The following is an 11,915-nucleotide window of genomic DNA, read 5'->3' on the forward strand; positions in this document are numbered from 1 at the left end:
TGGGTAACATTTCTTAGCCCTTTCATTCTACCTTGCTTTAAGTGGGCAATAGATTAAGTGGGCAGTTCATTCTTTCAAGGATATGGCCATAATAGAGCACTTCTCCTTTGATCATGCTTAAGCACAGGGTTGCTCTGTTCTTTCTACTGCCTAAGTTTTGGAATTCAAAGTAACTTTTTTAGTGTAACCTTCCTGGGGTTTTTTCCAAGGTTATGGGTCAGTGCTCGAGGGCAGCAGTAACAGGCACAGCTACGTAATCCCACAGCCATCCCCAGCTTGTTCCTGAGCAAGTCTCTTCCCAGGAGCTTCTTCTGCCTCTTTGCCAGTTTCACATCCAGCTGTACACAGCTGGATGCTGCCTCTCAAGATTCTTCACAATGAAGAAAGTTCTTATGACATACATCTGTTACCAACTCCCTATATGTTAATTAGCCCCACAGGGAAAGAAACAGCTGCCTCTGAGAAACTTCCATTGTGGGTCTCCTGTCCCTTCAGTGGGTGTAAATTCCACAGTCTGCACAAGCTCTACTTCACCCCAGTGCCCCAGGAGTGGGCTTTCCCTTTACACACTCTTAATTGATCACACTTCCCACTGGTACCAAAGTGAAAACAGCAAGGACCTGCTTCCTGCACCTTTATTGAAAATTCTCAGACAGGAGCAGATTCACACTAATTCTCAACTGACCCCCACTTATGACTCCCAGTCATCCTCATCCTCCTCACCGATGGGCTGCTGTGGGGGTGGGAGAGGTGGTATCGAGTCTGACATACGAGCAAAGGCACCAGCAGGTCTTCCAGGAGTATCAGCATTCCCAGAGGCTCCTGGCCCTTTCCCCGAAATACCTGTGAGGGAAGGAAAATGACCAGTGAGTCACAGCTGGGGACTAGAGAACACAGAGGCTCAGCAAAGGGAAAGGGGAAAACCATGCTCCCAGGACCCAGGTAAGTAGAATGGCACACAAGTTTAACAATGCCACAGTCCTGTGCCAAGGGCTTGTTTAACTACAGCTCTGCCCAAGTGTCAAGGCATCATGACTGGCCCTAAATACCCCAGGTACCTGCCAAGGCCTTGGGGCAACTTGGATGCCTCATGCCCAGTTGCCCCAGCACTGAATTAAAAAAGACAATTCTGTCCCATCATCACAGGTAGTTTTTAGAGTCCATGCTATGACTCAGACACAACATCCTCCAGTGCATCCAGCTGGACTTGAGGTGGGGATTCCTCTGCTCACCCTCTGTAAAGACACTCCCAGACACACTATGGTACACTCACTGGGCAAAGTCTCTCTGTTCCTGTTTCTAGGGCTGTGGCTGACACACCTGAGGTGCCTGGAAGTGCTCTCCCTCTTTCCTGGGGTAAGGAACAGCCCACTCTGCAGGACAGTACCTTTGCGCCTCAGCACCAGCTTGTTGAAGAGGTCTGACATCAAATCTCCACCTTGTCCTGTAGCTCTCACTGAAAGAGCAAAACAAGTCAGTCAAGAAACAGTCTAAACCAAGTACTATGGCAAAAGTGTTTCCCTGCAATACTGCCTTCAGACTAAATAATAAAAAAAACAATTGCAGCAGGAAAACACTAGGCACCACGGGCTAGCAGCATCTCTGGGGAAATCCAAGAATGGAATTCCTTGAGGGGGTGTGCATTTGCAGTCTCATTCTACCAAACCAGCCCCACATCACTCCCTCCCCAGCTACCTCAACCATGGTGCTCAAACTGCCTTAGCCCTGCCCCTCTTGGCCCTGGAGTTTCATTTGTGTGCCTGCCCCCCACGCAGCACATGTGAAACTTCTACATATGCCCTGCAACAGATGCCCTTGTGGCAGATGGGTTTAGCAAGTTTACAGCAAGCTCCCATTTGGCTAAAATGAAAACACCTGAGACCTACACCAACCTGTGAGGAGAGACAATTCCTTTCTGCTCTGTAAGTTCACTGTGTTCCTAATTTGCCCATCTGCCCCTAGATCCACACCTCCCTAGCCCAAGGCAGACAGCAAGAACAAGCAGTTCTGCCAGAGCCTCAGCACCTTGTTCTTGTTCCTTCTGCTTCTTCTTCTCCAGCTTCCTCTCCTTGACACTGCGGAGGTTGGCCTTCCCAATGCCACCAGCCTGGCGGATGGACTCCAGGAGACTGGCACGCCCAGTAGAGGGGTTCACCACCTCCTTTGGGGCTCCCTGGACAGAAGCTGCAGAGACAGGAAGGACAGGCAGCAGGCATGAGAGTCAGTGCATCAGCTACAGGCCCAGCTAAATTCCCATGGAAAAGGCTACTCCAGTGACCCAACAGCTTCCCCTCCCAACACAGCTTGCCTACTCTGTTGGAAGGCTGGAAAGGCACAGAGAACCAACCACCCAAGGACACAGGCTGAAGCCAAGGAGTCAAATTCTGCTGATGACGCTGTGGAGACACCCAGCCCTTACCTGCAGGCGGCCTGTGGCTGCTCTCCTCACTCACTGGCCGCGGTGGCTCCGCGGGGGCTGTGGGCTGGGGCAGGGACGGTGGAGGAGGCACAGCTGTCAGAACAGGAGGCGGTGGGGGAGGCGGTGGGGGAGGAGGAGGAGGAGGTGGCAATAGTTCAGCATCGTGAAGATCTGAAAGATCAAAGAAGTTGCGTCTGAAGAGTCCCAGGGAATGGCACACCAAGAACTCCAGCTCAGCATCACATGACTCAGCAGCAACAGATCAGAGTCCTCAGCACACACTGCAGCAGAGCACTCCCACCCTCTGCACCATCTGTAACAGCAGGCAAGGCCAAGGCAGTCTGAGATTCCCCTGCTCTGACCTCCCCAGCTGCATTCCATTCGCACAAGGGCATGCCACGAGGCTGACTCTAGTCCTTGCACACTATGCTCCCTCCTCCTCAGCCATGCAGAGAGTGAGAGAGAAAAGGGGCCTGGAGTCAGGCCAGCACTTGAGCAGGTTACGGCTTTCACTCAGGCCTAAGCACAAGCCAGAGGTATCTCTGACATCTATCTGAAAATCTCCACCAAGAGACTTTCTGCCTTATCTCCATTTTGTAGAAATCCCTGCCTTCCCACTTCTCAGGGTCCTGGGATCAGGGATGGGATATACCTGGTTGCAAAGGCTCCACGGACTCAGTGTTGAAAGTGGGCAACTCTGGAATAGCACTGCTAGGGGCAGAGGGTGCGATGCCAGGGCCCAGATCAGCACTGTACATGAGATCTGCAGCGATGCCAGGCAGGTCTGGCAGGTAGGATGGCACATCAATCTCAGGGACCTGGCCCAGATCTGGCACGTAGAAGTAATTTTCAGCTACCTAAAAGAAACCCAAAAGAAGATAAGGCAGTCGCTATGCACTTGAAGCAACCAGGGGCACTGCAGGCAGCACTCTTGGTACAGAGCCTACTCATCAGCTACCCCTACACTTCCATGCTCAAAAGTCACCTCCTGCAGACCAGGCTTGGAAAAGGCAGGCTGCAGGAGAAGGAAGTGCAGTACTCTTCCTAGTTTCTTGCAAAGTGGACTCTCTTCTCTGAAGGTTTCATGCACCAATTTTTGCAGCCTACACAAGCTAGTCCCTTCTCCTCCAGAAAATGATGGTGCCTGAACCATTTCCAAGATTAAAATGGAGGAGAAACACAGCCAAGTGGTTACAGAGGTTTGGTTTTGTGTTTAACACAGGCAAAACAGTACCAAAGGTGCACTGTGAATAATGGCGTTTGTTCACTATATAGACTATCTCTTCCAGTCCAACATGATGAGCAAATGGTTCCCAGGCTCAGTCCCAAGCCACACATTCAGCCACACAGCAGCAGAGCTGGTACATCCCAGGTGTAGCCTCAATGTGTTAGGTACAAGATCAGTCACATGTGGGGGCAACTGGGTTAATGCACTGCCTGCCCCATATCTGCACCCAGCATAAGCCCTTTGCTCAGTCTGGCTGGCCCTTCTATTAGCAGCAGTAGGAATGCTGGGGATCAGACCTCTTCGCAGGCACTTTCTAGCCCTGGCACCTCACCCTCAGGCTCCTCATGAGGCTCAGCAGTTAGCACAAGGGGGCTGATCAAGTGATGGATCCTCCAAACTCCCCTACAGCCCTGAGGGCCAGCAGCATTGTGAATTGGTATCATATTACTCTTCTCACACCACTCAGAAAAAGCTTGAGCAGAGAGAAATGCCTGCAAAGTTTGAGGGTTTTGTCTCACCCATCAAGCTTACACTAGGATTTCAAGCACAAAACCAGGCAAGGTCCTTCTAGTAAGTGAGGCACCCTAGAGCCCCATCAGGGTCTCTCCTACCTGCTCCCCACCCTAGAGAAGCTCTGTCTACTCAGAGAGCAGAGCACAACCCTCTGATGTGGAAGCAGCTGCATCTCACCTGTCGGTCCAGCTGTCCCCTTTTGGTGATGGAGAGAGGAGCATCAAACAGCTTCTCTTCTGTCTCTGTTTCCAGAGCCACATGGGTCTTGGTCACTGCTCCAGCCAGAGGATCCAGAAAAACATACTTCTTGTACCTAAGGGTAGAGGACAAGTATTTTAGTGATGCTGCCTTGAGAGCCAAGGCCAGAAGAAACAGTGTCCCTAAGAAGGCCTTAGAGGCGGAGACCTCTTGACTTCACTTGCTAAAGTGGAACACATTGGGCTTTGCAGTTTCCTTTTTTTAGCCCCATTTTCCTGCCCTTCCTCTCCACAGCCAGGAGGCCATCAGTTCCCCACCCTGCCAGTGCAGCCTCCACATTCATCCTAAAGGAAATCCCCACTACAGTGCATCATTACCAAGCTCTCACCTTTCCACCACCTGGCCTGAAACTGTCCTACAGCCTGCAGTAGGGCACCAGCAACTTGTCACTTAAGGTCCAGGAGGAAAGACAAAAAGGGGAAATGATCTGTGGCTCAGGAGAAGAAAGAGGTCCATGAGCTGAAAGCTCAACAGGGCTTAAAGAAGCTCTTCAATATGAGCAGAACAAGGAACCATGAGACAAAGTCCAATGGAAAAGGGAACTGCAGTGAGGGAGGTGGTGGAGACATTAAAGCAGCAAAAGCAGTAAAGTGATGCTGTGAGGAATCATCAGCAGAAGAAGCATTACCTAGGCTGGCACATGGGGCAGAGAAGGGCAAGAGTGACAGTACATCTCAAGGCTGGAGAGAAATTACAGGAGTACAATATAAAAAACTAAGGGGAAGGAAGTGCAAAACTGGGTTGAAAGCAGGTACAGACAAAACAACTGCTTCCACCCAAGGGGAAGAGTGGGAAAGAAAGGGTTCCTGGCTGGAAGCCAGTGCAGAGGTACCAAACACTGTCCTATCAGGAGCCTGATATGTAATGCCCCCAGGAAAGCAAGCGTTTACTGCTACCCCTGGTGAAGGGAAAGCTCCTCTGAGGATAAGCAGGGCAGATGAGCAGCACAGCACTGCTCCAGCTCTCACAGGTTCTCAGTGGTATTGAAGAGCAGCAAGGAGCTGAGGGAGCTGATGTTCCTGGGAAGGCTGCCAAGGCCTTCTTCTGCATCATCCTCCTGGTGAATTTTGGTGCTCACACACACAGGGAAATACTTGAGCTTTTCCTGCAAGAAGACAGATAACAGGTGGTAAGACATTACAACAACAGCTGCTGAGGCAGCTTTCCCCAGCCACCACAACTACCACACTGCTGAGTGCACTGTATGGTCTGGGAACTATACGGCTCCCTCTCTACCTCCTTTTGGGCAAGGAAGCACATAGACAACATTGCAACCCCACACTCAGGGCAAATCCTGTTCAGTCTCATGGCATATGCTTTTGGTGCCATGGATGGGTCATATAGAACACATGTTGCTATAGCAAAGATCCACCAAAAGCACTGCTCAGGCTCTGTAGTCAGACGCAGGGATCAAGCACCACAGTCTACAAGGCATTTGTTACAGTGTCTCCAACTACTACACATTTTCATGCAGGCAAAGTCCTCCCCTCTGCTGCCTTCTGTTGATGTTTTAAGAGCTGTGATCCCACCAGTGGGGTATGCAGGGGAGGCAAAGGAAAAAGAGGTTAGGAGGAAACAGAGTGCCTGCACTAGGCAAGAGATCAGGCAGAAGGGAGTGTGCAGGGTGGAACATGTGCCAGATAGTTTTGCAAAGCCTGAGGGATTTGCAGGAGTTTTCAACTCTAATGAACTGAAATATCTTCTCTCTTGGTTCTAGAACTTCATGCATAATATATAGAGTTCCCTTTAGAAAAGGACTTCTTACATTAGAACTGCTTGACTTTATAGAGCACAGGAATTGCCATCCCACACCAGGCCGGTGTTTCAGCTAGCATGACAGTGCCCATTGCCACATGCTCTGGGGGACGAAGTTCAGTGCCCACAGCACTCCTTGCTCTAGAGGGAGGAAAGGCATCAGCTCCTGAACTCAGAGGGAGTTTGGGATGGACCAACCTCCTCCCCAGACCCCTCTGCACACCTCTCCTCAATCCCTTCACAACTTCTTTCTTCACAAATCAGGACAAGCAGCAGCCTGGCAGCTATAAGGCAGGAAGTGATCATAGCAGGAGAAACCAGAGCAGTTTGTCAGGTTGAATTACTGATCACACTTGTGGTTTCCTTCTGTTACCAGAAGATGACCACTTCAAATACTGATCACAGCTTCCTACTGCCTCACTATGTCCAGCATCCCTGCACTATCCATTCTCTGAGTCCTTCTTCCCTCCTTGTACTTGTATGGGGAAAATGGAGACCACCATTGGTTCAGTTTTAAGCAACACAAGAAGTTCTTGATGATTTAAATTTCAGTCTCAAATTTGCTAGCCAGAAATCCTAGGAAATTACTTAGTCACAGCTCAGTTAGTACACTGAGTTAGTATGATGCTCTGAGTCTATAAAATGTTAAAAGACCTGAGAGGTTATGATTTGATTCATGTTCCAATTTGTGAAAAATACACTGAAATGAACACCCCGTATTTTTTTTACAGGAGCAAGGGGGCAAAAATATATAAATTGTTATTTGGAGACTGTAGAAGCAGAAACTCAAAAATAAAAGTTCTTTTGATCATTAATATTCATTTCTCAATGTTTAATTTTTTAAGCATGAGGGAGAACTGACTTTTTTGTCAGAACTGTTTAGACACACACAGCCCTCGAGTCATATATATACATTTTTAATTCTCTCTTTGTAGATTTCGGTTAGCACTGGAAGACTGTGCAGCACTTTACGGGCGTTGTAAGAAACCAACCACTACCTACATTTACTTATAAGCCTCATCTAAGGCAGTTATAAAAGCACTAAGCATGAGTGTTACTCTGAAACATGAGGCTCAACATAATCCTTTTAATTTAAATGCTATCAAAGTGCTAGTCTTATTCAAGCACCTAGATCTATTTGGAAATTTAGAGCAGCATACTGTCAATAACATCCTGCAACTGTGAATTCCGCCAGTTAACATGCCATTTAAAAATTACTTGTCCTATAGGAGCATTAAAGTCTCAAGCCAAAGTTCAGCAGCCTTGACATAGTGAAGCCATGGGGTGGGGAGGTGCTCGAATGCTCAAACCCACACCAGCCTCGGGTTTGGCACCTGGCAGGATCATACATCTAAGGACACTGCATTTTCAGGCACTTTTCTTCCTAAGAACCTGCAGCTAAAAATATACAAAATCACCCTGGTGCTTAAGTGGCATGACACACCAGAAATCCCACTCCCTCATACCAGCTGAGGCTAACTGGAAAAGCACTTGAAGATGAGCAAGTGACAAAAACCTGGTTTCGCTTCCCTGTGCCCATGGTGGGCTCTGAAGGAAGCAGAATTCATAAGGACATGCCAAGTTACTGCCATTTTTGAAGCCTAGCAAGGTTAATCCAGCAGTGACTTGTAACTTTTGCTTGGACCTCTTCCCAAGCCCAAGCAGACTATGTCTCCCCCCCCATTTTCCAATCTCCCGAGGGACACTTGCAGCATCCACACTTAGCTCCCTCCACGGAGGCAGTGCCCAGCACCTGAGAAGCCCCACAAGGCTGCAGCCAGCTCAATGCTGAGTCCTGCCTGGCTGCTACCACTTCAATGTGCAAAGCAAGTGGCTTTGCAGCCCTGCCACAAGGACTGTGTTTCTGGCACTCTAACCCATCAGTGCTTACATTACTGACCTAAACAGTGTCCTCTCAACAGCAAAGTTTTCACTTGCTTGGGGTGGAGGGGGAAAGGAGAAATTCCCAGCAGGGGAAGCACTTTTAAATAAACTGTAGAACCACATACATTTCCAACTCAGCTGCTTTCCCCCCAGAGCACAAACCCTAAACACTGAGCACAGGCTCCCACCACTTATCCTCAAACTGACACGAGCAGAGTTTGCTTTCCTGGTGGAGTGTGTGCACGTGTGTGAGTGGAGTTAGCAAAGGCCACTGCGACTGCTCCCAGCAAAGAGGCCCTCATTAGAAGTGAAAACAGGCAGCGAGCCTCTGCTGAAAGCCCTGAATAATTGAGGAAGGTGTAAATGCAAACATTAGACTTCTCCCTGTCACATTTCATTACTGCAAGGCATGTCAGGCTCTGTGCTCAGCTACGGCTGAGAAGGGCCTGTCCCCCTGGAATGTGGTCAGAGCTCGGCAGCACCAGCTGCTCCTGGTACAGGGCCCTCCATTGCTCACCAGCTGACAGCCACATGCCAGCACAGCAGTGTCCCCTGCACCACAGAAGACTGGCAGGAGCTCATGTGCATGAGCTTGGCAAGAATGACAAGACTGCTGCATAAGGCAGGGTCAGCAAAGCCAGAGAAAGATCAACAGCCCCAAAGGAGGATCAAAAGACGGGTCACAGGGGGGAGCAACAAATACGAACATTCCCTGGGGCCTGAAATAAAGTTCCTGTGGTGATGGCAGCCTTAGACACAAAGGGCAGAATTTGGCAATGGTGCAGAGACCATGTGGGACTGGGAAGAGGTGGCATCACAGGCAGATGGCTGTGGGGAAAGGCATGCAGAGCCTACTGGAGCCAGCAAGTTAGTTGAACAGGCACACCATTTTCTCTTTACTGGATGCTGCTTTTTCTCAGCTGATGATCTTCTTAATCCCATCCCTGTGCAAGGGGCTGTACACTGGCACCAGCTCTTCAGAGTGGGAGCACATCTCCCTGTCCACTCACCACCCACCTCTGCTCCCCATGACGCTCTGACGGGATGGGATGACCAGCCAGCCAGCACCACTAGCTGGCCTTCCCACTGGCCAGCAGCAGGTCCCACATGGCTCTGCCCTGTGCTACTGCCAGGACTCAAGGGAAGCAGGAACCTTGCTCAAGTTTGCCAGCTGTCCATTCGGCCAGCAACCTTGCTTCCTTGGCCTGGCTGAAATATTCATAACTACCTCACGATGTGAGGTCTCAACTCCATTAACACTCAGGAAAGTTTAGCATGATAAATTATTCAGTAAAGGCTTTATTTTTGCGCCAAGTCACACAATGATGAGGAAGGAAGTCTCTTTAGGGGTGGAAAGCAGGGAAGTTGTCAAGCTGATCCTTAACTTGTCAGGAACAGCACATTTGCTACTCCTGACACAGCACATACACAGCAGCCCCCAAACCTTAAGCACAGCACCTCTTCTTCCTCTCCTTTCAACCTGGGGATATCGACCCAAATCATTGAAGAATCCTTTGGTAGCATTTCCTGCCAAAACCATCACTTCTCAGGCCTCCCTAAGAAACCTCTCTCTGCCACTCAATCCACAGACTAAAAGGAAACTCAGTACTTCAGGACCTCCTTCAACACCACTGGCTGCAGACATTTGTGCTATGGGCACACCTGGAAGCCCCAGCTGTATTGAGAAAGTCAGTCACTCTGAAGGGCTTGAAATCTACAGTAGATGAACACAAGGCAAAGGAGAAGCAAAGCACACACTAAAGATGTGAAGAAGCAAAATGATCTTCCACCTCCAACACACAAAACTTAGCTGGGAACCAGAGACAGACAATACCCAAGTGCAACGATCTCTTGGGGTGGAAAAATGCTCTAATGAATGAATCCTTTTTCTCCTGACACTCAGAAGCCTTTTTACCTTTCCTCTCTCACCATCACTTGTATCAGAGCCTTCAGAAACTATTTTCCAAGCAATTACAACCCTGAATCCAGCTGCACTGCTATGCACAACCAAAGCCTTAAGCCTGGGCAGCAGCACCCGCCAACACTGCTGCAGGAAACAGCAGCATTTCAGGAAATGGAACTGCTCCAGAGCTGGCAGCTCGCAGCCACACAGAGCACTCAGCCACCCAGACAAGGTCTTGTACCGATATGGCCCTCTCAAATTGGCATCTCCACAAGCTTCTCAGCCTGACCTCACACAGGCCCACTGATAGGCCAAGCTGAAAATATGTTCTGCTCCTAGCCTAAATTCTAATACCTTGGTCTGCTTCATCAAAAAGACTGACAGCCCCTCAGTTTTCCTCCGCTTGTTCATCCCAAGGTCTATTCTCCTCCTCCTTACCTGCAGAGCTTTCTCATCCAGCATTCGGTGTTTGCTCTGAATCTTATGCCTTGGACATTTCTGTTTAGCTGGGTCTTCTGCACCAGCAAAAATGGAACTGTACTCCTGCAGCCGTTCAGGGGCTGGGTACTTGGCACTGGAAAACACCTGTGGAGAAAGAAGGAGGGACTGAAACATCCCAACAGCTAGGCTATCCTACAATACAGAAACACACGGAGTGAAGCAAGCACCCAATCTGTGCTGCCAGTGGGAAAGGACAGCCATGGAATCAGCAGGCTTAGCTCAGCACATGCCTTTTGCTTTTCTTGGTAAGCTGGGACAGAAACCTATAAAGACTCCATAAAGCCTGGAGCTATGTGGCTCATGGGTCTAAAAATCATCGGCTGGCCAAGTCAGGAATGGGATTCTCATCACAACCCTGCTCAGCAGCAAGGCATAAGGAGGTGAGGGGGCAGCTGCTGTGGCAGCTGAGCACCTGTTCTTCTCCAGAGCTTACATCAGGAATGAAGAGAGAAAGTGGAAGGAAGAAAGAAGGCCATGCAGCCTTCACTGAAATCACTACCTTAATAGCCTTCTTGCTGCCCTTTATCTTCTCAATCTTCGCTTGGGCGAGTGTGACTCTCTCACCGATGGCCTGAAGCTGTGCCCGGCTGGCCTCCACCCGCTGAGAAATCCTAGGAGGCAAACACCTTTCTTGAGATGAACAATTCAGAGCCAGCAATTGTTTGGCAACAGTAACTGCCCAGGCCCTCAAAGAAGGATGTGAATCTCGGTGGACTGGATTGTTTCATGGGGAAAAATGGTGCGGGTTGAGATATATTTGTCTCCATCCCATTGAGACCTTTATGTACTTCGTCACAAAGTAGGTCTAGTCCAGACTCACAGCACAATGCTCCTGTGGCTGTTTGAGGCACAGAAAGATGGGAAACTGCAGCTTTTTTGCGACACCAGAGTGCCACAAGCCTCTCTGCAGGTACTGCTGGCAAGAAACCCACAGCCAGCTAGCAACTGCCAATGTATTTTCAATAAAAATGACTTGTTGCAAATGAAAGGCAACACATGCTGATGAGCAGAGTTCAGGACTCAGGTGGCTTATATGGTCTGCTCCTGTACCAGCAATACGTTGCACAACTTCTTCAAGGTTGCTTAGCAGTTTTGTGATTTGATTTCCACATCAGTTAAACAAGATTAGGTCCTCATTTGGAATAATAAAGCACACTAATGTGCACATTTTTTGCATGACTTGATGTGCTGGTTTTGGCCGAGGGAGGGTTAATTTTCTTCATAGTAGGTAGTATGGGGCTGTGTTCTGGATTTGTGCTGGAAACAGTGTTGATAACTCAGGGATATTTTAATTACTGCTAAGCAGTGTCAGGGCCTTTTCTGTCTCTCACTCCACCCCACCAGCAAGTGGGCTGAGGGTACACAAGAAGCTGGGAGGGGACACAGCTGGGACAGCTGATCCCAACTGACCCAAGGGATATTCCACACCATGTGATATCATGCTCTACAGGGAA

The 11,915-nt window shown here is 49.3% G+C and overlaps 1 protein-coding gene across 1 annotated transcript in view; it reads right to left on the reverse strand.

Annotated features, from left to right (window-relative positions):
- Nucleotides 1-691: 691 nt before the first annotated feature.
- Nucleotides 692-11,915, reverse strand: part of WASH1 (WAS protein family homolog 1) — a 25,806-nt gene continuing 14,582 nt past the window's right edge. Inside the window, exons 3-11 of the mRNA XM_009069774.1 lie at nt 10,961-11,072; nt 10,399-10,545; nt 5,387-5,523; nt 4,338-4,473; nt 3,072-3,276; nt 2,420-2,590; nt 2,026-2,184; nt 1,388-1,456; nt 692-843 (exon numbers count right to left, since the gene is read on the reverse strand). Of these exons, the coding sequence (XP_009068022.1) occupies nt 692-843; nt 1,388-1,456; nt 2,026-2,184; nt 2,420-2,590; nt 3,072-3,276; nt 4,338-4,473; nt 5,387-5,523; nt 10,399-10,545; nt 10,961-11,072 (1,288 nt within the window). The remainder of the gene's footprint in view (nt 844-1,387; nt 1,457-2,025; nt 2,185-2,419; nt 2,591-3,071; nt 3,277-4,337; nt 4,474-5,386; nt 5,524-10,398; nt 10,546-10,960; nt 11,073-11,915) is intronic.

The sequence above is a fragment of the Acanthisitta chloris genome, unplaced genomic scaffold (genome assembly GCF_000695815.1).
Source record: "Acanthisitta chloris isolate BGI_N310 unplaced genomic scaffold, ASM69581v1 scaffold26432, whole genome shotgun sequence".
Taxonomy (NCBI): domain Eukaryota; kingdom Metazoa; phylum Chordata; class Aves; order Passeriformes; family Acanthisittidae; genus Acanthisitta; species Acanthisitta chloris.